The 25,224-nt window shown below is 31.2% G+C and overlaps 2 protein-coding genes and 1 non-coding gene across 3 annotated transcripts; 2 read left to right on the top strand and 1 right to left on the bottom strand.

Annotated features, from left to right (window-relative positions):
- The first annotated feature begins 2,562 nt into the window (after positions 1 to 2,562).
- LOC108450722 (CRS2-associated factor 2, mitochondrial-like) lies at positions 2,563 to 5,226 on the top strand. Its single transcript, XM_017748471.2, has 5 exons — positions 2,563 to 3,129; positions 3,747 to 3,874; positions 3,957 to 4,182; positions 4,328 to 4,455; positions 4,574 to 5,226. The coding sequence occupies exons 1-5, from the start codon at positions 2,673 to 2,675 to the stop codon at positions 4,649 to 4,651; spliced, it is 1,017 nt and encodes a 338-aa protein (XP_017603960.2). The 5' UTR covers positions 2,563 to 2,672; the 3' UTR covers positions 4,652 to 5,226.
- A 3,244-nt stretch (positions 5,227 to 8,470) lies between these two features.
- LOC108451127 (disease resistance protein At4g27190-like) lies at positions 8,471 to 17,001 on the bottom strand. The gene is made up of 9 exons (XM_053027726.1): positions 16,603 to 17,001; positions 14,463 to 16,427; positions 12,357 to 13,041; positions 11,502 to 11,702; positions 10,993 to 11,079; positions 10,023 to 10,769; positions 9,066 to 9,243; positions 8,899 to 8,983; positions 8,471 to 8,777 (listed from the first exon to the last, which is right to left on the bottom strand). The coding sequence occupies exons 1-6, from the start codon at positions 16,719 to 16,721 to the stop codon at positions 10,284 to 10,286; spliced, it is 3,543 nt and encodes a 1,180-aa protein (XP_052883686.1). The 5' UTR covers positions 16,722 to 17,001; the 3' UTR covers positions 8,471 to 8,777; positions 8,899 to 8,983; positions 9,066 to 9,243; positions 10,023 to 10,283.
- A 7,678-nt stretch (positions 17,002 to 24,679) lies between these two features.
- LOC128293366 (small nucleolar RNA R71) lies at positions 24,680 to 24,786 on the top strand. The gene has a single exon (XR_008283550.1). It is a non-coding gene; the product is annotated as a small nucleolar RNA R71 (small nucleolar RNA).
- The last annotated feature ends 438 nt before the right edge of the window (positions 24,787 to 25,224 follow it).

Below are 25,224 nucleotides of genomic sequence, written 5' to 3' on the forward strand. Positions count from 1 at the left end.
AAAGAGTGGTTTTGCTACACGCCTTGAAGCCTTCCTTAAAAAAGGCTTGTTTGTTTACTACGCATTCATATGCCACTACAACCATTGTACTCAACAAATCTTGTCAATTTTTTATTTAGAAAAATCTTTCTCGCAAAAAAAGGTATATTAAATTTTTTGTTTTACTCTTATTGCACAATTAAATTTTAATTATTATGTGTTTATTAAATTTCATTATACAAAAGATGTAAATACCTCATGCATCAATACTACACAAAAAGAAACTCAAATGTTGACTTTTTGAGATGTGTGATTATGATTGATATAAACCTACATCATATAATATATATATTATATATATATATCGTGCAAGAAAGAAAGAAAGATGTGAGTATGTCATGCGTTGATTGTTATTTCTTCTTCTTGCTTCCTACTTATTTTCTCCATGTTTTGACCAATTTGTTGAAGCAATCAAACAATGTTTACAATATTTTATAATCCGATGTTTCTAATCATATGATGAATGATGATAAATATTTTAAAACTATTTTACTTTCATTTATTTCAACAAATATTGACATTTACATGGTTGATTTATTGATATTTGAAGTAGAATATGTATTATTTGCTTTTATTTCAATTAATAATTTTGATATTCTCAAAGATTAATATGTGATAAAAGCCTCCTTTGTAGAATATTTCTTAAATAATATCGCTAGTTACGATTTCTCTAACCAAGCCTTATGATAAATGATTTAAAGAATTCTTTTTATTTTCATTTATTTGAATGAATACTTCGTGTCTTTTAAATAATTTGTGTAATCGTCATTTATTGTTTTTGAGTTAAATATAAAGGTGATCATGGGTCAGGCGGATTGAGTTTGGGTTGGGTTCAAGCAAAAATTTAGACCCAATTGCTAGGTCCTAAATTAGTTTAAAAAATGGGCTTATAAATTTGCTCAAGCCTGGCCCAGATAAAAAAGTAAAAATCTGAACCCGACTCGGCTCCTCCCATAATAAATTTTTATATTATATTATTCTTTTACGTAATTTTTAAATATATATAATACATCAAAATACTAAAAATAATAAAATAAATATTTCCTAGCAAATTGAAAATAATTGAAAAATATGTATACTTAAATAATACTAAGATAGATGCAACTTAACAAGAAAATGTCTCCAAAATAATAATAAAATTAACAATAAAACAAGTGTTATACCATATCCAAATAATAATAACAAAATAGTAGTAATATAATAGTGAAATAGTAGCAAAATAGGAGAAAGCAACAAAAAATATCATTAAAATAACAAAAAAATAGCAGATTTTTTTTGGCATTTATTGAATTTAGGCTGGGCCGGGCCAAAATATCTTACCCAAGGCCCGACTCATTTTTAAAACGGGCCTTATTTTTTTACCCATGCCCATTTTTCAAGCATATATTTTGTTTATTTCTTTTTATTTTGGATTAAGTTTTTAAACTCGAGTTTCATTGTGTATAGTTTATGTGTCGATTCTCTTGATTAATTAGTTTGATTTAAATTAATTATTTAATTCAGTAATTATAATTGAAATTGGTGCCAAATTTTTTTTGAAATCGTGATTAAAACTTTGATAACCACATCATTTCATTAACTTTCTCTCAATATTATAATGATAAAAATTATAATTGAAATTGTTACTTTATAATTAAAAATGTTATTACATGATATTCCTCAATTATGTATAATATTAACATATATGTTTTAAACATGCAGAAACGCTATGCAATGTGGTGGCGAAAGTTGAGAATTGTTTCCCAGCTCAACTGACGGAGTATGTTATAATATACTTTGATAATAATGGTAGAATAATTGCAAAGAAATACAAAATGAAAATAAGAATATATAGATTTTACGTATATATCCTTTCGAGAAAAAAATATGGACAAACAAAAAAAAATTTACTAATATTAAAAAATAAATGATACAAGAGAAATTTCGACTATATCTATTTAAAGGTTAAAAAATTCTGTTCTAACCAAAGTCAAATAGTAAAAATATAGTTCTCTTTTTTAAGGGTTGAAAAACCCTCCGCCTCTCGTTTCTACAGATCCTCTTATTTTGCCAGTATATTTATTTCTTGAACAAGTCATGGGATTCGAGTCAAACAAACTCTAATAATGTATTATTTAAATTGCATAATAAATTTTGGTGTGTATATATATATATATATATCTTAATCCATGCTATAATTCTCTTTTGATAAAATGACATTTAATTTTAACATTTATCCTTTTTATCACTTTATCTTTAATTTTGCAAAATTATCTTTAAAAGACGACAACCATATGTCTTCCAAAATAATACTTTTATTAATTTTGACATAATGTCTTCCAAGTTCAATGAAAACCTGAACAACAATATGTTCAGATTCATTCTAAACTTCAATAATTTTATTAATTTTAAATTTTTTAAGTTTTTTTATTTTTATAAATTTTAATAATTATTTTATATATTTATAATTTTTAAAAATATTTTATTTAATTTTAAACAAATGGGGTATAAAGTAAAAAAGACGACAAATACTGAACTATTTTTAATATCCCTCTTTGATTTGTTACTTCTAAAAATCACCCCCTTCCTCTTTCAAGTTCTGTTTTCCATTTCCAGGACTGGCATTACCCACCAATTTTTCTTCTTCCAGCGCAATGCATAAGCTCCTTTCACGTCCACTCTCGAATCCCCCAAAACACTCCTTCTCTTGCTTCTTCTCCCACTCTGTTTCCAAAACCACTTACGACCCTCCATTTTCCCCTATTTCCAAACCTCCAAAACCCAAACCAAAGCCACCCGACCCATCCCCAAACCGGAACCCGACTCCTATAAAGTCAAGCCTCCCATTTGACTTCAGGCACTCCTACTCTGAAACCGACCCGACACTCGAACCCATCGGGTTCCGAGAGCCAAAGAGGTTTTCTCCTTTTGGACCTGGAAGGCTTGATAGGGAATGGACCGGGACTTCAGCGCCGGTCCGAGATGAAGTGGGTAGTTGTTTGGTCGAAGAGGAGAGGATACGGGTTCTTGGTGACCCGCTTACAGAGGAGGAAATCGAGGAATTGGTTGAAAAGTATAGGCATAGTGATTGCGCTCGGCAAATCAATCTGGGTAATTCTGTTTTTTTCCCTCTCAATGTATGAATGGAATTATACTGAAAACCATAAATAAATAAATAAGATGTAATTATAGTTCAGATATGAAAGTAAATTACCCTTCTCGTCCCTTTTAAACCATAGGACCATAAGGCAAGGAAGAAACTGAGTTTTGGGTAAGGGATGAAAATCGTGTAAATTCCAAGTTTTGCGTTGAAAATGACCCGATCTCGTTTAGGGTTCCTTATTAATCCATGTAGCTATAGCTTTGAGTTTGATGCCAGTGGCAAATGTTTCTTCTATATATCTCCATTAGACTTTCTCTTATTTGTTGATGGAACTTTTTGTTGATCCAACTTTTCATTGTCAGATAGATAGCCGGATTATTTTGAGTCCGAGTAGCATAGATTTGCATGGATGATGGGATTTAGACAAGGCTTGATTGGGGTCTCGTTGGCAAGCGTTTCTTCTAAATTTACCTGCATTAGGCTTTCTCTTATTTCTTGTTGGAGCTTTACGTTGATCGGTCTTTTCGATAGAGGATTCAACACTTGCTTTGAGTCCGAGTAGCATGATAGATTGGAATGAAGGGTAGAAATAGAATGTTGAGAACGTTTGTTTGTTTTGTGTTAGGGAAGAATGGGGTCACGCACAACATGTTGGATGACATTCATAATCATTGGAAGAGAGCTGAAGCTGTAAGGATCAAGTGTTTGGGAGTACCAACTCTAGATATGGACAATGTTTGCTTTCACCTTGAGGTTTGAACAAAAAACAATCTCTATTGTTTCTTTCGGAATCTTGTATTATTATTAGCTGATCTCGATTGTAGTATTTCTATAGGAAAAATCTGGGGGGAAAATCATCTACCGCCACATAAATATCCTCATTTTGTATAGGGGTCGAAACTATGATCCCCAAAACCGACCAGTTATACCTCTTATGCTATGGAAGCCTTATGCTCCTATATATCCGAAGCTTGTGAAAAACGTTGCTGATGGCCTGACATTCGAAGAAACCATGGAAATGAGAAATAGAGGACTCCACTCTCCTGCTCTTATGAAACTCAGTAAGTCATACTGTTTATAGTGTTGATGAGATAGTACTATATATTGTAACTTCAAAGAGTGCCCCTCAGATACTTGTTTGCAAAATCATTGATAACAATAAATGGATTGTTCGAGTAAATACTGATGGTGAAATCTTATGTTCAGCGAGGAATGGAGTGTATGTAAACATGGTAGCCAGGGTCCGGGAGGCATTCGAGACTGAGGAGGTGATTAGACTAGACTGCACCCATGTTGGTACGAGTGACTGCAAAAGGATTGGTGTAAAGCTAAGGGTATTACTCCTATTTTCTCATTGTTTCTGCTGTTTACAAGAATTTTTAGTAGAAATGTTGATGTTCTTCAATCCAATACTAATTTTCCGGGTTTATTTCTTATTTCCTGTAAATGTAGGACTTGGTTCCTTGTGTACCTATTTTGTTCAAGGATGAACAAATTATACTCTGGAGGGGAAAGAGAGATAAGGAATGAAACTCTGACATTTCTGATGCCAATGAGAAATCTTCGGGTATTTAGTTCAGTTTCCGAACCGGAAATCTGATGCGGTAATGAATTGGGCTATCATTTATTTATGCTTCCAGGCCAACGATTGTTGGATAGGCTGCTTGTTGATTCTGTTGCCTGGAAAAGCTATCGTTGCTGATGAAAATCAATGTTCCAGTTCGTTTAAGCAACTTATTGTCATCACCTGTTTGCATTGGTGCATCCATCGGGTTGCATTTCGAACGTCAGGTAGTCTGTTTACAAGTTTGTAATTGTCCTGAAATTTAAAATCAGTCTTCATTTTTCAGGAAAAAAACTCCAGTCTTCATAATGTAAAAAAAAAAAAAAAAGGTACATTTTTGGGAAGTTTGTTGCAAAGGTATCTTTCGTTAACTGAAACAATGGAATGAAAGAATTTTGTGCACTAATCCCTTTATTTTTGTGGCTACGGCAGACACTTTGTTCTATATGAGAATCTGTCTGGAGCACTTTTCCATTTGTAAAATGGTTAAATATGTTGTTTATTTGACTGTAATGCATCTTAGATAGAGTGTGATGTGAAATTTGGTGGTTTAACCCAATCTGACCCAATATTAGACTAAGAATTCTTAAGAAAAATGTGAAATTAAACTGAGTGCTTGAAAATTGATGAAGATGCATGTGCATACATGTGAAAACTTGGAACCAGAAAATAATGTCAACTGAATTTATCAATTCTTCCTTGTGAAAACTTAAGGCATTTCCAATATATATACAGAGTGATTAGTTTTGACATTGTTCCGGTAATCGAATGCAAGGTGATTAAAAGAACATAATCTAAAATATGATTTCATGAAAAAAAATATGTAATGTATTATTGATATAAGAAAATAACATAAATACATGAATCTCAAACTAAAAAAAAATAAACACAATTATGGCAAGACAAAGTACAGAAACATGAACCGAAATAGAATTGCCAAGTTTCCTCTTACCTTCTTTGGTACGTGTTTCAACAACTAGCAGAATATATATATTTTTAGATATTCGTCATATTTCTTTTCATTCAACTCCAAGGAGCAAACAAATCAGAAAACCAAAAATCTATATCTTTGCCCTTTGGCTTTTCGGATCTTGATCCGGAAAGTCGCAGAGAGGGTTCTGTAGAGACTTCAATCTATCAGATTAGCAGCAAAAGCAATGGAAACGCCAAAGGAGGTAAGTAAAAGAAGATGTTCTTGATGTTCCCTTATATATATGTGTGTAAGTTTTTAGTTGTTATTTATCAAGTTATCTTACAGGATTTGCTGATGATTATTGCTGGCTCAAATAATTAGTTTAACTAATACTTACTAGGAACTATTTTAGTAGCATGTTAAATTATGTTACTCAGATTTGAAGTGAATGTCGGATATGGCTATCTTCAATTATTTTTTTTCAAAATTTCTTCATATTTGAAACATCATACCCATATTCATATTGGTAAACTTTTAATTAACTTTATTAAGTGAATTTGTGCATTTTCTTCTTTTCTTTTTGGATAAGAAAAATGCAAAAAAAAACGGCATTGTTTTTATATCTTTGGCAATTGGTATATATATATATATATTCAAAACACAACTGTTTGCTTAATTATTTTGCAGAGACATAATTAATGGGTAATCCTGAAGGCTCAGATTTGTTTCCCCTTCTAGAGATCAAGTTGATTTATCAGTGATTTGATCGGTTGTTGTATGCAGTTTCAGACAGGCATTGCTTTGAGTTCAGGTAGTCAACAGAAAATGTCCATAATTTCTTCTTCAATTTTGGTTGATTTGTCAATGATATTCCATTTCCATGAACTAACTAAAGGCCTCTTTCGAATTTCGGATTCTCAGGAATGACGAATATTGGTCTCTCTGTTGCTTCTAAGATGACTGAATACCTGGTGTTACCGGTAAATTGTCATCTCAGTTACGTGTTTCGTTTTGCTGGTAATGTTGAGGATCTTAGGCAAGTGACTGAAAAGCTGATAGTTACACAAGGGTGTTTGGAAAATGATAATAATGAAGCTGTCAGACAAAGTGAAGAAATTGAGGAAAATGTGGAGGACTGGCTTACAGAAGCAAACAAAGTTCTCGAAGATTTGAAAATTCTGGAGACTGAAATTGATGAAAATAAAAGGCGTTTCAATTGGTGTCCGAATTTGTGTTTGCACTATCAGTTAAGTAAGAAAGTAGCAAAGAAGAAGCTCATTGTCCTGGGCTTTCGATCACAGATTTCTTACCATCAGATGATGTTATGCCATCAAAATCTTTGGAGAAAGCTTTTAATCAGATTATGGAGTTGCTGAAAGATGATGATGTGAGCATGATTGAACTGTATGGGATGGCTGGTGTAGGCAAGACAACCTTGGTGAAAGAAGTTGCAAATGAAGTCGAAGTAATGAAGCTTTTTGATCAAACTTCTTTATTATCTTCAAATGGTCCTCGACGACAAATAAGCTTTCCTAACTTGACAAAAGTATGGATCATTAACCGCAATAAATTGAAATGTGTCTTTCATTTAAGTCCTCTCTGTCTTCCAATACTCAGAGTTCAAAGTGGAAGAATCGTCTGAATTAGAGCATGTATTTAGACATGAGGATGAAACAAACACTGTAACTGAAGAGGATATGGTGCTTTCAAAGTTGAAGAGACTGGAACTCCTACAATTACCAAGCCTCGTCTGCCTTGGCCCTTTGTGTTATCACTTTATGTTCCCACGGTTCAATGTAACTACAGTCATGGAAAACTGCCCCAACATGACCATGTGTTTCACTGTTGATGTAAATAACTTGGTGCAGGCTTGAACACAGGTAAGCGCCCTAATATCTTTTCCTGATATAAGGATTTATGATGCTTTTTTTTTCTACCATTAAATAGAAAAGTTAGAACCTTTACAATCAATCGATGATCATTTTCAACTTCATATTAGTTTCTTGTTTCTTTTCATTTCAAGAAAATGACAGAAATAGAGGATAAAAGGGTGTTGCAATGTGAGATTTGGGATGGTAATTGCGGATTTGAATAAATTTCTAATTGCTTACTGATATAATCAACAGGAATTTTGTTTTCATAGAAGTTGAGTCTTCATGATGAAAAGAATAATGCTCGACTGCCTAAAACACAGGGAGACCACTTCCTAAATTTGGAAGATGTAAAACTCAACAATTGTGGAGTTGAAGAGGTGTTTCAGCTGAAGGGTCTTCCTCTTCCAACTACAAGCTAAGAACTCGAATGTTATTGCTCAATTCCTTTTAATATTTGATTTGAAGGGTCTTCAATTCCTTAGTAGTTGTACCCCTAAAATATATTCTTGAACTAAGCCTTCAGCATATGGAATTTAGGGCTTTCAAATCTCCCGTTTCATGCTTTTAGAAAAGCACAGGTGCCCCTGTATTGCACTAAGCCTTGAACATATGGAGTTTAGGACTTTCTAGTCATTCGGATTAAAATATAGGGGTATTTTAGGATATGAATGGTAAGATCATGGGAACATGGCAAGTGATTAGTGGTCATAGGGATACATTGTCATCTCAATCAATGTTATGTGTATAATCTGTTGATCGATCTCTTTGAACTTTGCTTACTAAAATTCATATGAATGAATTAACTATCTAAACATATTGTTGGACTGCACTTTGTATGTTTAATTTCCACACACTTCATGCAAGAAAAGAGCACTCAACATTGTAAGTGAATTTGCTTGTAACTTCAAAACTGAGTTCAATTTTAAAAACAAAGTAAAATTTAGTTAAATAAATTATTATATGACATTTTTTTCCCTTGCAGAATAATATTAAACATATTGTTGTGGAACAAAACAATTTATTATTAAATTGAAACTAACATTCAATCTTTCAATATTTCAACAAAATCACCTTTGGAAATTTCACAAAATAAAATCTTTCTGGTTTTGGTTATAGTTTAATACACAAAAACAAATACGTGATGCAATGGAATTTCACTCGCATGCAAAAGCATACAACAAAAGCTACAACATAACTATAACTAGCTATATTATTAGTTTGAAGTAAGAGATGATATATCATTTTGCTTCACGGCTCTATTAAAGCAAGCTTTCATACAAGTTAGAACCACAATTATCAATGCACCTGTTTTTAACAAAAATAATAAACATAAACACATGTGAACCACACTAAAATTGATTATTACATAGGCAAATTTAGAAAAGAAAAAAGAACTAAAAATTGAAATCGACAACCATATTTTTACCTGTATTTAGTTGATATATTGAACTTATGATACTTCGAATCTTCATTTTCCATTTATATATGATCCTTTAAATATATAAAAAAACCTTTAAAAACAAAAAAAAATCGTGTTAGACACAAATTATATCAGAAACTTAACCAAAAAATCCAAACAACATAAACCTCCACCTATTGATTATGTAACATGGCTTTGAAAGCTGCCCTAAAATCATCTATTCTTTCATGTAATCTGTGGTAGTTATCTCTCACTGAACTCCTTACGGCTCCAACATATATTCTCGTTGAAAATTGCATTTGAAACAGTGGCAGACTTTTCAATCGCATCTTCCTCAACCAGTTGGGGTGTCTTAAAAAAACAATTGAAGAAAAAATTATAACTGTCGTTAAGGAAAAGTAAGAAACATATATACACACTTTATAAAGGAATATTTTCCAATAATTTAAAAATTATTTACTTAAAATCTATTAAATTTATTATCTTTAAAGTATTAAATTAATAATATGCTACCAATTATTTACTTATAATTCTAACTTTTTACTAATTTATTTCAACAAAAGTTAATGTTCAAAATTAATTGGAGTAAACATATTAATATAATTCTTAATTTAAAAACATGTTGGCCTTATAAAATACATGTTGCTTGATTTAACCTAACAAATATTGTAAAAATACAAAAGCACTGCACTCTATAGTAGCTATATTAATTGGACAATGATGTCAGCTTTGCTATCATTGAGTAGTATTTAGACCTAGGCAACTATAAATGCCAAGCCCTAACCTCTACTCAAGTATGACCTCTCTTATACGTATTTATACTTTATTATCATTTTCAATCTTGTTTCCTCTATTCTAAAATGTCGACTTAAGCATTAGTGAGTGTTAGGAGCATAGGCTCTAGTGCCTCTTAGTTCAATCCTATTTTATACTTCACCAACTATAACTTAGTCCACCAACTATAGAGTCAGCTCACCCCATTTTCTAAACCCAATAAAAATTACATCAAGCTATACCAATAGTTATATGCAAAAGAGCAAACAGCTATATGAATATAGTTTGGTTTGATTAGATTAAAAAATAATTGATGTGCAATATTCCTGTAAATTAAAGGGCTGTAGAATCTATACCTTTGTTTCGCAATGCACAAATTCCTGTGAATCAATGGAGAAGCTAGTAGTCAACTTGGGACAATCTCTTACTTTCAAAATTTCCAATGCTGACAATACAAAATGATATCCTTTGGGGCAAAAGTGAATGAAGCTCGGTAGTTCTTTAAGTGATAACTTTTCTAATTTATCAAATTTCATCTCCTCTTCAGCTACCACTTCCCGTTCATCTTCTAATTCGAATACTTGTTCCAATTTAGAATTCCTTTTAATTTTGATATATTAAAGTTTTGGAAGAATAGGAATAGATTCAAAGGGAAAGAGACTTTTCAAATTTCCACAATTTGTAACAGTGATCTTTGTCAAATTTGGAAAGCTGATAGGTTGAAGGCCAGCATTTGATGATGATGATGAAGAAATTTGATCATTGGCTAAAATGAGTCGTTCTATTTCTTCACACCCCTCAATGGAAAGATTCACCAAATGTGATAAACTACGAGCCATCGTAGGTGAAAATATATATCTTAACTTCTTGCAATCTATTAGCTCCAAAGCTGTAAGGTTTTCAAGGGTTACAACTTGAGCAAAATCGTTCCATATAATCTGCACTTCAAATAAATCCCCCAAGTACAATTCTTTTATCCTTGAGAATGAGTATCCACCTTGAACTTGAAATACCTTTTCATGATTTCCAACTACTATACAATCTTCATTCAATATAGGCATGCCAATTTTCCATATGATTCCCACGTTACCAAGAGCCAAGTCCTACATACACACAGAAATGCCAACCAATGTCATAAAAACACACTAGAGTAAATGTTACCCATAAGTGTTCGTAATTTTACAAATTTCAAGTAATAGTGAATACTACTTTCTCTAATTTCAAAGCTACATGTATCTTTGGTTTTCTTAAAGGATGGATTTTAAAATTTACTGGTTTGCTACACTGTCAAAATCCATATACAAAATGTAAATAAATAAATAATACCTCCAAGAGCGGAGCTTGTACAATGAAGCATGAGAGTAGTTGGCAATCATGCATCCGAAAGGTTTTTAATTCTGGCCAGCAATGGATCTGCATGAATGAAGCAAATATTTTGATATTATACAAAATATATTTCTTTAAATAAAATTGAGAAATATCATTTATAAAACATAATTTAAATAATCATTATCATATTACATAAATATAAAATATAAATAAATATATTAAAGTGTAACATCAATAGAAAATAAATATATAATATTTCTCTATTTTAATATTTTCTATCTATATTTATACGAGAATTATTTAAAATATGAATATTATAGTATTTGATAATAAAAATTTATAAATTAATTTGATGTACTAAATTTAAAATCATATAATTGTTATTTAATTGTAAGTTAAATTTTAAATTATATATTTTTATATATTTTTAATAGTTGTTATATAAAATGTTTATGTTTAACTTTTTCAATTTTTGTTAACCTTAAAACTTTTAAATACAGAAGTACCTGAGGAACCACAACATCTTCTCCATTCTCATTTTGTTCCATCTTGAAGATTTGCATAAGTTGAGGACAACGAATTATTTTGATAGATTCCAATGATTGAAGCCCTTGAGTCGAAGTGTTTGCACAAACATATTTTAAACTTCTGCAACCGTATATCTCAAGAATTCTCAATTTCGGGCAATAATAAAGACGAGAGTCATTCTGCATATTTCAAACACACATATTAATAAGTTATTTATTTTAATATTATAAAGAACTAAGCATATCAATATAAAGATAAATTATTAATTGAAAGACTTGATTAGCAAATTAACTACATATTTAATTCGAATACGCATTTATCTTTAGAATTTAATAAATCAAATTATAACAAGATAAAATATCTATTAACTGAAAGACTTACAAATTGGTTAGATAGATTAATTATATATTAAACTCGAATACACATCCAACTTTAAAATTCAATAAATCACAATTATAATAAGATAAAATATAAAAACATTCATTTATTTTAGTATACAAATAATAAGTTGGAACAAAAGTAGTATGGCTCTTGAACCACCAAAGGTTACAATGTTTTAGTTTAATTGAATTTCTTCATTCATACAGATTCAATTTGTTGTTTTTCATTAAAAATTTTAAAAATATTATTGTGTAAGATATTTTCATTAATGTAAAATATTTGTTATTATATTATAAAAATATTAAAACCTAATTATAAATTAAACAAAAGATGAAATTCACATTGGTCTTTAGTTTTCTCGTAATGTTTTCATCCCTATAAAAAAAATGCTATCAAAAAAAAAAATAGTTAGCTAGATTAACCAAATGATTGGGGAGAATAGGCATCTCTACCTTAGTAATTTCTTCTTCTTGGGCAAAACCAATTACTTGCTCTAGTCCATCGCAACAGTTTATGTGGAGATCTTCTATACACAACATGCTCTGAGCAAGGCAAGGTGAGAAGATTGTCTTCAGTTTATGGCAAAATCCAATTATCACAACCTTTAGTCTTGTGAAGCTTGCAATTGCATGATGGTATGGAGAAAGACCATAGCACAACCCTTTCAAAGAATCCATGACTTCTATATTTAATTTCACTAAATTAGAGAATGCAACAGTTGACCCTTGATCTCTTGTTATATCAGTCAAAAATTCCATATCGCGGCAGGAATTAAGCTCCAGAGAAGTCAACTCATTTAGAACCTTTTTTCCTATGCTTGGCACAATGTTCTTCAATCCACAAACGTTATTCAACTTCAACTTTCCCACATTGCAAAATAAATTTTTAAATGCACTCAATGAAGATGAGAAGTATTCAATTCTCAATCTTCTAATGGTTAGCGCCTCCTCAAAGCTAAATTTGGACTCACCTACAATTATATTGTACATTTGTAGTTTAGGGAACACAAAACCTTCTTGAGAAAATTGATTAGGAGAAATGTGCAGTGATAGTGCAGTTAAACGAGATAATGAATTCAGCTCCAGTAAGTTGATATTATTTTTACTTGTCACATGTAACTCTTGCAGTGACGTCAACCTGTTATATTCATAAAAAAGGAAAACATTAATGTGACACAATACACATTTATCGGGGGATTAAAAACAAAAAATTATTTTTTTTTGTGTGTGTGTTTAAAAGAACAATTTTTTTTATTATGCGGAAAGATAAAAACAAATAATTTTGCAAAAAGTTCGATTTAAACAAGGGTATTAAATGCTAAACGTTTTCCTTTAGAAAAGCATGAAAATTAGAGCTAAATCTTTTAAAAAGTTATAAAATCTTGGAGTGAATATGAGATACTAATAAAAAGACCTTGAAGAGTTTTTCATAATTATCGTCAGAATCTTAAATCCTTAAATCATATATTTATCTTATGCTTGATATATAGAATATATTCCCTTAAAATTCCTTAATTGATTAAAATATTAATATGATGTATTACTATTACCATTTATTAAGTTAAACTCAAATTTCTTAATTGATTGCTTTTATTAAGTTAAATACTAACATTTTATTTTTAAATTGATAAAATAAATTATTTATGATAAAATTTAAATTATTATTATTTATTAAAATTAAATATTAATTATTTTATTACCAAAAAGCGCCTCTTTTATTAAATTAAACTTTGATTAATTGTGTATAAAATTTGGTTATAATTAGATTGAATTGAAGTTTTTTAAATAAAATATTAATAAATATTGAACAACTTATTTTCCATTAAAACTTCTAAATCAATTGGTTAATAATTTTTTAATAAAATGTAATATTAATTATTTATATTATTACTAAAACTAAAGTCATTTTAAATTAGAGGTAGATGGAGGTTTCTTTTTCAAATTAAAATGTTTTTAAAAAGTAATAACTTTTTTAAAATTCTGGATGAATATGAAATATTAATGAATTTTAGGTTAGTCTTGTAAAAAATATTTGAGTTTTAATATAGAAAATGCAATGTACATGTTAAAATGCCTCATTATCGTATCTTATTACCATTACTTCATTAATTAATACATTTATGAGAGTTTTCATAATTATCATTACAGAATCTTAAATCCCTAAATCATGTATTTATAAATTTATTATTCAAAATAATTATTATAATATTTAAATAAATTTATTTTTATTTATAACTCTTCTAATATTTATTTATTTTATTAAATGATGGAACGATATTCATATATATATCAACTCTAAAACTACAAAAAAGTTTCAAAAAACTCTAAAACTACAATATTTTTACCTATTATATATCTAAGTTAATAAATAATTTAAAATTTATAAAAATATTCAAAAAATAAAAATTTGAAATTCATATAATTAAAAAAATCATAATTTTTTAAAAAATATAGAATGAAGTAAATATGGATGCTTTTATGTTTAAAAACTTAAACATTTTAGTTAATATTTCTGTTAAAAAACAATTCAATATTTTTAAATGTTTGATGCCCTCTTACCTTGATACCAACCTGGGAGGAAATTTTATGTCTTCAAATCCAAAACTAGAAGAAAGACGTAAATATTTCAGTGTAGACAATTTCATTAATTCTTCAATTGTCTCATCAATCTGAGTGTCCATCAATGTAAGAATCTCAAGGCTTCTCATATTCGTCAGTGATGATGAGAAGTTTTCCAGGAAGCAACCCTTACGCCACAAAGTTTTAAGATTTGGTAAGGAATAGGATCCTTTCAGTGAGAAACAGACTCTTTCGAGATATAGAACTTGGAGGGCTTTCATTTCTTCAAAAAATGTACCGGAAACCACTAGGAAACCATACCCCTTCCACTCCCCCTGAAGAAACAAAGTCTTGAGCTTTGAAAATTCCACTTTGTCAGGAAAATTTTTTATGTTACTACTACAATGCCATAAAGCGATTGCAGTATAACATTCAAAACTTTCAACCATATCGGCCCATTCTTTCAACTTATCTTTTACCATGAACCTATTTTCTCCGGTTGATGTTAGCCAATGAGCAAAATCTCGAACCACATCATGCATTCTTATCCTTTCTGCATCATCAGTTCCCAATAACAAGCCAGATTTTTGGAGTTTTCTTACTGCTTCAACAATTCTCTTCCTTTTATCTTCAATCGAGTAAACATTAGGGAACAATCCCACTCCAATTCCACACATAATCAATAACTCAAGAGGGATTTCATCATCTTCAGGAAAAAGGGAACACAGTAAGGAACACATTTGGACGTCATTTCCCGTCATTTGGTTATTGCCTTTCTTCAAGTAATTGTAGCTAAGCTTAAGAGGCTCGAGGACACCGCCGAGGACTTCTTCATCATACAAATGCGTTGAGTCCTTGAATCTCTGATTTGCGTCTCTCCACTCATCTAAACTCTTATCTTTTAGAGCTTTTGCCACGGTAACAATTGCAAGAGGCAATCCCTTACATTCACCAGCAACCTCTTTGGCTACCTCATTCAAGATGGAACAGTCATCATCTAAACCGGCTTGATCTCGAAAAAAAACCCATGCTTCGTCTTTGGATAAGATGCCAAGTTGAATTTCCTTCTGACACTTCATTTTACTGCAGACTTGTTGTTGACGTGTAGTCAGAAGAATTTTACAACCCTTGTGGTCATCACCGAATGGAATTCCGATTCTCTCCAATTTGAATTCTTCCCAAAGGTCGTCGACAATTACAAGTATTTTTTTCACGCCTTGAACACTCCTGAATAGCTCTTCTGCTCTTCCTTCTTCGGTATTTGAATGAAAATTTAAACCAAACATCTCTGCAACTTTATCTTGAATTGTTCTGATGTTTGGATCTTGGGACATAGTAAACATCACAACTTTATCAAAGAGCTTTTGTTCTCGAGCATGCTTCCCAACTTCTTTGGCTAAAGTTGTTTTACCAACTCCTGGCATTCCGTGCAGTCCGATCATGTTGACAACTTTTATAGCCTCCGTGATCTGGTTCAAAGCTGATTTTGAAGATTCAGAGTCCATGAAATCCGTGGATGTGATGAACTCTATTCCTTGAAGAGAACCACGATAGCCCACCTGTGCAAAGTTAGAAGTCTCTAAAAGTTTAGAGATAATAGGAGTCTTCTCGGCCAGTTTCTTACTTAAGCAATATCGCCACCCCCATTTAGGACACCATTTGAAACACTTGACGCGATCTATTTCATCTTGCAAGTTCTGGGTTTCTTCCAGTTCTTTCTCAGCCCTTTTAAGCCAGTCCTCAACGTCCTCATAGATGACCTCAATTTGCCTTTTAGCCTCATCGACACGAGTGTCCACCCTCTGTTTCCTCAATTTAAGTGCGTTTCGTTGATTGGTGAAATCTTGAACTATCTCTCCATAACAGAAAAAGTAACGGAGATAGGGTGAGGCGTATGTCATTGCCTGGTTTGTGACATTTTCGACAGCAGCAGAGGCAACAGATTCGGCCATTTTTGTTGATAGTCTGATGAGGATGAACAAAAACTTTGGTTATTAGTAAGAAGGTTAGCAATTGTGACAAATAAAATAAGTATTTGTAGTAAAAAATCGAATGGAAGCTAGCAATTAAGAAGCTGTAATTATTAGTGTAAACCAAAGATATTATTATTGAAGCAGCTAAAAATTATTCTTGAACTGACCTCTCTCTCTTTCTGTCTGTGAATACCAGAAAGTAAATAGAGATAGAGAGAGGTGTAAAAGATAAAAAGAGTTGATTTCGTGCAGGTAATAGAAAATTGTGAAGGCTAATAAATGGCATTCAACAAAAAGATAAAAAATTATAGCAATACCTTCACTGAACTATCTTCTGCGCTGTTTGTTTTGCGAAGTGGAAATGAAGGTAAGAAGAAAGTGTGGTATTGAGAAAGTTTGCAGGTTTGTTTTGGTTAATTGAGAGAAAAGAAGAAAAGGTGAAAAGTGAAGAAGAAAGAGTGGAAATGATGAGAAACACAGGGTTGAGAATTTGAAAGCAAAAAACTTTGGATGAAGAAAAAACCTATGGCAATTGGCAAGTAGTTGGTTTCACTTTAATGTTTTTCTTCATCATTTATTATTATTTTTATATTTAAGTTTATAAAAAGAAATTATTGTTCATAAATTTGTATTATTCATTGTTTTCGTTATTAAAATAATATAAATTATTATTATTGCCATTAAATCCAATGTAAAATTTCATTTTATTAAATTAAATATTGATATTTTCACTTTATAAAATATAAATTTATTCATTCTTCTTGCCTCTTTGTTGATGCCATATATCTCTAACAATCAATAATTCAATTATTTTATCTTTTAGTAAAATTATTAATTTTTTTATTTTAATTACCGTTAACATTGAAGTAAAATATATAACTGGCTGCTTTTTTATTATTGAATATTATAATGTTTTATATATACTTTAATCTATAATTAAATAATTGATAATATATTATAATGATTTTACTCAAATAAAATGCCTATTATTATTTTTATTGTGTCCAATCGTGATATTTTCACTAATCTAAAATTTTAAATTGATTTTTATTAAATTAAGTTATATATTTATTTATATTGATACATAAATAAATTGTAATGTAATAAATTAAAATAAATTTAGATAACACAATTAGGTTTTTTAGAAAATTTTAAATTTTTTCCTTAAACTTATTTTTCTTTGCGTCAAATTCGATTCGATTTAAAATTTCAAATAACTTGAATAAAATATAGATAAAAAATACTCTTTTAGTCTCTACTTAAATTTAAAATTAATTTCTCGCCATAAAAAATTTAAAAAAGAAATTCAAAAAAAGTGAACAATGGTGGTTAAGGCAGTAGAACAAAAATTTGCAAAATTAAAGTGGTTCAGACCATTAAATTGAGTTTACTATTATGGAGATTGTGGGTTCCTTATGTTAGGCATTGTTGATGAATTATGCACCCTCTCACCTTTTTTATTTTTATTATTTTTATGGTGAATAATTAAGTACGAAGATTCTTCGCCACTTTCGCTAGTGGGACACCGGCATTATATCGTTGATGAATTATTGATACTCTTTTACCTCACCTGCTTGCTTTGCTTAGTTTATAGATAAGAGTTTCATGATGTCTTGCGTTTTAGAATATTTTATTTAATATATCCTTAATCAGTGGAACATAAAGACATCCACTTCTTTTCTTTTCTTTTCTTTTATTTTATTTTAAAATGATTGTTGGTAGAATACAGGATGGTGTATAGGAAGTCTTCTAAATCTCAAAAAGTAGAAAAGAAATCAGAAAATTATATATAAAATTTGCAGATGTTATACAATAAAAACACAAAAAGTAAAGAATAAAGAGAGTATTTTATTTTGAAAGAGAAACAATGTAAAAGAAAATAAAATATTTAAATTTTATTTTAAAAGGTTATATGACGTGGCATTCTATAATTGATTGGAATTTTCAAAATGATGTAACAATTTGGTGTAAAATGGTTAACAAAAGAATAGTTTTTGTATCACTTGTGATAAAAAAAATGTTTAGCTATCAACTTGGGAAAAAAAGGAGTATTGTTTAGGTAGTAATTTGTGGGTTAAGCATTTTTAAAAAAAATTTAATGGTTTGATTAATGGAGATACCAATTGGGGGGGTAAGTAGTTTATGTACCACTTATGACAAAAAATGTTTAAGTACGAAGATGAAAAAAGAGACATAGTTTAAGTATTAATTTGTGGGTTAAAACAATGTTACACATAGAGAAAATATCAAGAAAATATTTTAGTAAAGATTGTTATATTTCAGTAAATGGGATTATTATTATTATTATTATTATTATTATTTTGTTATGAAACATAACTTGTTAATGTCAAGTGAATATATTTTTCCTTCCGTAAGTTTGTGTGGAACAAATGTATTGAAGTCTTTGTAAATAATATATAAAACAACAAACTAATACGACATCACATATATGATAATATATTGAACATGTGTAGATTATCTTCTCATATGTGTCTTACATGAATGTCTTTTTATCTTCTGCTATTTAAGGATATTTTAAATAAAAACTCCAAAAAGAAATACTTCTCTTATCTATAATTTCTATTATTAGTTTTAAGTTGCATATTCAATTATTATACTTTAATTTTATTACTTTTAGTCCTTAATTTTTGAAATTTAAAATTTTAAATGGTAATTTTTTTGTATACAATATTAGGGATAGGAATGGGAGTAATACAATTTGAACTACTACCAAATAAATGTTCAACAAGAGCTTTAACTACTTTTTCATTTAGGTCAGTACTTCAAATGATAATTGTTCCTGTTTTGGTCACCCGTAATTAAATTGATCATGAAAAGCTTTTTTCTAACTAGCATAATAAGACATCTAGTCCTTAATACTTTCATATTCTCTCAATTTGATCCTAATTCTGAATAATTTAATAAATTTAACCCTTCACATTTACAAATTCTATTTATTTGATCCTCAAACTTCCTAATCAAAGCTTTTAACTTTTAAAATAAATGCATTCCACCACATCTGTAAATTTGTAAAACCCAAAAAGAAAAATTCATCTCAACTAACGTGTCGTTTTTCAAGCCAATTTCTAATACCATTGAGTTTATCTTGAAACTTTATTTCTTTTTCTTTCTTTCTTTCATTAGTTTTCTTATAAATATAAAATAAAATCCTGTGATGATAACTTTTTGGCTAAATAAAATGAAAAAACCTTTTAAAAAAACACTTTAAATTTACTTTTGTAGTTAGCAGTAGGATGTTTCCTTCTATGTATACAAAAATAGTTCTCAAAGCTGGTCCTTGAAATTAAAAATTAAATCTAGAGTTAAAAAATATGGTTTTGAAATATCCAATTGTTTAATCAATAATTATATAATAAAAATTATGAATATTTAATTTTTCATAAGAAAAAATGTGAAAGAATTCATTGAATTTCCTTTTGTTACATTGATAATGTTTTTTTAAAAATTATAAATTGATTAAGAGATTATTAAGTATTCTATTTATTTTTAATTATTTTTTAATTTTTAAATCAACAATAAGCAAAATATGTATCACTAATAATCTGATTTAGTGTTAAATCATTTACCAAAATAATTAAAAACTAAATTTATGCTAGTTAGAGTGAAAAATTATTTCGATGATGCTTACTTAATTTCTAATACTAACTTCTTAACAATATAAATAAAATGAGTTATGTTCCAAATTGAATAATTTCAATCATAAATAAAACAATTAATAGATGTGAAATGCCTCTATTTTAAAAGTTGATACCAAAGTGATAATTGAGTGCATTCAGTTCCAGCAAATGAGGAAGGAATGTCCATGATGAAATAAAGAGTTGGAAAGAGTTGATCATTTGTTCTTTAAATGCAAATTCATTGAAGGCGTTTGGAAGAGAATCTTCAACTGGTGGGAGATGAGATGGGAAACCGTGGAGGGTTTTTTTGAATTCTTTAAATTGTGTTATAATGTATATTTGTCAGGGGTTATGAAAAATTTATGGCTAATCTCAATTTCAGCTACACGTTGGTCAATTTGGCTGGTAAGAAATGAGGTGGTGTTCAATCAAAAAATGATACCAATGGACACGATGATTTTCCATTCGAAGATGAGAGCAATGATGTTGTAAGGGCGGTGTATAATGAAGTCATTTTAATTGAAAGATCTTGGTGGTTCTGCCTTTTAAAATGCATGTCTCATAACAAAACTTATAAGGGCTTAGAGATGAGCTATCGGTTTCCTTCAAGGGGTTGGCTGAAATTTAATGTATGCGGGGTAGTGTTCGAGGACAAAGCTGGAGGTGGAGGGGTATTGAGAGATGAAGATAGAGTGGCGCGAGCATTATTCTCAGGTCCGAGCAAGGCAAAAGATGCTAAATTGACAAATTTTAAGTCAATTGGAGTCGCAATTGAGTTATATGATGGTATTGGATGGGCAACATGTTGTCCATTATTGATTGAAGTTGGTTTAAATGACTTTCAGAAACAGAGTCAAGACCAAGAAAGTTACACTATTTTTTTGCTGAAATTGAAATAAGATCATATCTGTCATTTGGGAAAGCAGAACATATGGGGAACGAAATAGCTTTTGCATTGACAATAACAGGGGTTAAGGGTTTTGATACCTTTAAAGCATGGTGGTGAGAGTGTTGAAGAGAATGGGAGTATTGGTCTTTGTTTGATTAATTGTTTTATTTATGCTGCTATGTATTCAGTTAAGGGGATTTTGCAGAGCTGGTTTTATTGGCTTTGGTAGAGTTTATTGTATGCTGCAAGTTTTTGATAATAGAATGGCTCGGATTCTCCATAGTCATTTTTTGTAATTGCTAATGATTGAGAAAAGAAAACTTAACCTAATGAATTCAATGATTATCATTTGGTCATGACTAAAATTTTAAAATTAAGAACGAAAATTAATTAAATTAAAGTATAAAAATTAAATATACAACTTGAACATAATACAAAAATTGATAATAAAATTTGATTATTTAAATTATAGATAGAACTTCATCAAGACTTACTTTTTAAAACTTTTGTGTACCACCCTAAACCCGGCCTAAACGTTATGGCCGAATCTGACAATGTCATATGATAGTGTATTCAAAAACTAAATTATTGCAATAAAATCATTTCCATGTTATTACCTTTCTTTATCTCTTATTAGTTCTAAGGGAAATCGTTTTACTTATTTAAAACATTTGCTTAAAAACATCTCTCGTTGCGGAAGCTTTTAAAACAAACAGTTTAAGTAATCATGAATTTAGAAAATCATTTGTTCTTTTTGAAAACCAATTTTTCCCTACTACTAATATTATAAATCCATAAAAATAAATAAACCAAATTTAAGTAAAAATCCCCAAATTACATCTAAATAAAACTAAAATAATTAAACCGTAAATCATAATGTAAAGCCATGAAAGTCTAAGAGCGTGGTCACCGCCGAGTCCTCCGTCGCTCCGATCCATCTATGTCTAAGGATTACCTATGCACATTTAAACAAAAGGGTGAATTTACGTAAACTCAGTGTGTAATCCCACAGACAACAAACAATAGCAAATCACAGTGCACAGTTAAAACAATCTTGGGCCTAAGCCCTTTCTAGTATCATTAATAATTTGGGCCTTAACCCATCACAGTACAGTATCAATAGCAGTCATGCAGTATTCAGTAACAAAAAATAATAATTTGTAGCTGAGCTGCCAGTATATTAGGCTTAAAAACTTCCTCCAAATATAATCTACCCAACCCCATGTAATGCAACAAACAAATCATGACATTCTATCACAGGTCTATCAAATACACATACAGTTCAGTATACATGCTTTTATATATATTTTTCATGCTCAGTAAATATTTCACATAATCAATTTCACACAGATAGAGGTCTAAGTAATACTTACCGACCCTACGGAAGGTTCACAGTCAACTTGGGCGATCCGTGCAACCTTAACAAACATTTCAGTAAAAATGGGCTCACATGCCCATATGCCCTGCCCGTGTGGGCCCACACGCCCGTGTGGCCCACACAGCCAGGCCCAAAATCCCACATGCCCGTGTGGCTTACCCATAGGGCCCACACGCCCGTGTGGCCAACACGGCCTAAATAGGTCAAGCCTGTATGTGGCACAAGGCCTACCTGGCCATCACACTGCTGTGTTTGGTGCGCATAACCTGGCCTCATCGATCACACACCCGTGTTATGGCACACGGCCTACCACACGACGGTGTGGCATTGACAGTAAGATTTTTGGCTTTTGCCAAAAACTCATTTTCTGCGTTGACAGTAAGGTTTTCTGCTTTTGCCAAAAACACCACAAGGTCTAAAGTTGTTTTGGACGAGTACTATTTACCTTGAATGTACCAATTTGGGATGAATTACCTTGACTGTGTTGTATGGGAAAATGCTAAGTATCGTAAGAGGGATTTCTCCATTGGGTTCAGAGGTGGTAATGCGAGGGTCTGCGGCATCTAGTAGTACCTTGTCTCCAGCCTTAAGTTGGTTTGTTGAAGCATTGGGTTCGTCATGGTGTGGTTTCAGTTTATCGTGTGTTCTCCGTTTATGTGTCCACCGTTCATTTAATTCCTCGATTTGTAGCCTTCGTTCTTCATAGATGGGTCCTTTGTTATTACTTGAACATGGCTCATGTATGCTTTTCGGATGTGTTTCCTGCAAAGGAGGTTGCACTACATGGTCAGTTTTAGTAGTATGATTTATACAACCACCCTCAATATTCGATGTGTTACTCGAGTTGCGAGCTTGAAGAATGATTGTGTCATCACCTACACGAAATGTGAGTTCACCTGTGCCAACATCAATGATAGTTCGGGCAATAACTAAAAAGGGTCTTCCTAAAATTAAGGGTACGTCACTATCCTCATCCATGTCTAGAACAACAAAGTCAACTGGGTAAATAAATTTATCAATTTTAACTAGCACGTCCTCAATGATACCCCTAGGAAATCTAATAGTTTTATCTGCCAATTGAATGTTCATCCTAGTTTGTTTGGGTTTACCAAGACCTAGTTGTTTAAACATTTTGTAGGACATGACATTAATACTTGCCCCTAAGTCAGCCAAAGCATTATTAACATTTAAACTACCAATTAAACAAGGAATCGTAAAACTCCCTGGATCTTTCAATTTGTTGGGTAGCTTATTCTATAGTATGGTTGAGCAAACTGCAATTAACTCCACATGCGATGCCTTATCCAACTTCCGCTTATTTGTTAAAAGCTCATTTAAGAATTTGACTGCGTTTGACATCTGAGAAAGAGCTTCAATAAATGATAAGTTAATATGTAATTTTTTAATAATTTTAGGAATTTACCGAATTGTTTGTCTGTGCGGTCTTTCTTTGTCGCATTGAGTTATGACACTCAAGGTTTGTACTCTGTACTTACCAGTTTTCGCTCACTGTGGTCTACCTCATCCTTACCTTTGGTTACCCTAATTCCTCGCCTTGGTTCTGGTTCAGGTTCCACTAACCCTTCCTCATCTTGAATGGTAATTGCATTAATTTTCTCCTTTGGGTTAGTTTCTGTGTTACTCGGCAAGCTACCTTGTGGTCGTTCGGAGATCATATTTTCCAACTGGCCTATTTGATTCTCAAGCCCCTGAATTGATGCTTGCTAATTTTTAAGAGCTGTCTCGATATTCTGGAAATAAGTTTCTAACATCGAGATAAATTTCATTAGCATCTCCTCAAGGTTCGACTTCTTTTCCTGTTGGTAAGGTGGTTGTTGAAATCCTGGAGGATGTTGTGGCCTTTGATTTCCTTGACCACCCTACCAGAAATTGGGATAGTTCCTCCAACCTGCATTGTAAGTGTTACTGTATGGGTTATTTTGAGATCTAGAATTATGATTACCCATATATTGAACTTGTTCCTCCTTGTTGTTGGGGATGAAGGATTGATATTTCGTGTGTGTTCCTTCTCTATTTGAATCGCACCTCATAACTAGATATACCTGAGTAGAGCCACACAATCTGTCAATCTTTTTGTTCAAAAGTTCTACCCGGTTAGATAGCATGGTAACCACATCGAGTGGAAAACACCGGCTGCTTTTGTCGATTTTGTCCTTATAACTTGCCACTGATAGTTATTCAATGACATCTCCTCAATGAATTCGTAAGCCATTTCAGGTGTTTTGTTATTCAAAGTTCCACCGGCAGCTGCGTCGATGAGTTGCTTTGTTAAGGGGTTCACACCGTTGTAAAACGTCTGAACCTGTAGCCAAAGTGGTAACCCATGGTGAGGGAACCTTCTCAAAAGATCCTTGTATCTCTCCCATGCATCATAGAGTGTTTCTAGATCCATCTATACAAAAGAAGAGATGTCATTCCTCAACTTAGCCGTTTTAGCCGGCGGAAAATATTTACGTATAAACTTTTCGGTCATTTGTTCCCAAGTAGTGATTGACCCATGTGGTAACGAGTTCAAACACTGTTTAGCTTTGCTCCTAATGAAAAGGGAAACAACCGAAGGCGTATGGTGTTGTCAGAAATGCCATTGATTTTAAAAGTATCGCAAAACTCTAAAAAATTTGCCAAGTGATTATTTGGATCATCATCCTGCAAATCATCAAACTGAACAAATTGTTGTATTATTTGAATTGTGTTAGGTTTCAGTTCAAAATTATTTGCAGTAATAGCAGGCCTAACTATACTCGACTTAGTTCCTGCTAAATTAGGTTTAGCATAATCATACATAGTGCGTGGAGCAGGATTCTGATTTACTAAATCAGCAGCAATCACAGGAGGTAGCGGATTTTCCTGATTTTCAGCCATC

The sequence above is a fragment of the Gossypium arboreum genome, chromosome 5 (assembly GCF_025698485.1).
Source record: "Gossypium arboreum isolate Shixiya-1 chromosome 5, ASM2569848v2, whole genome shotgun sequence".
Taxonomy (NCBI): Eukaryota; Viridiplantae; Streptophyta; class Magnoliopsida; order Malvales; family Malvaceae; genus Gossypium; species Gossypium arboreum.

Bases quoted from the DNA above. Each gene is read 5' to 3' on its own strand.
- LOC108450722 (XM_017748471.2), top strand. From the start codon at position 2,673: ATGCATAAGCTCCTTTCACGTCCACTCTCGAATCCCCCAAAACACTCC. The intron at 3,130-3,746 runs GTAATTCTGTTT...GTTTTGTGTTAG, and splicing joins CGCTCGGCAAATCAATCTGG to GGAAGAATGGGGTCACGCAC. The intron at 4,456-4,573 runs GTATTACTCCTA...CTGTAAATGTAG, and splicing joins GGATTGGTGTAAAGCTAAGG to GACTTGGTTCCTTGTGTACC.
- LOC108451127 (XM_053027726.1), bottom strand. From the start codon at position 16,721: ATGCCATTTATTAGCCTTCACAATTTTCTATTACCTGCACGAAATCAA. The intron at 13,042-14,462 runs GTAAGAGGGCAT...TGAATATAACAG, and splicing joins CCTCCCAGGTTGGTATCAAG to GTTGACGTCACTGCAAGAGT. The intron at 11,703-12,356 runs GTAGAGATGCCT...TGAAATATGCAG, and splicing joins AAGAAGAAGAAATTACTAAG to AATGACTCTCGTCTTTATTA.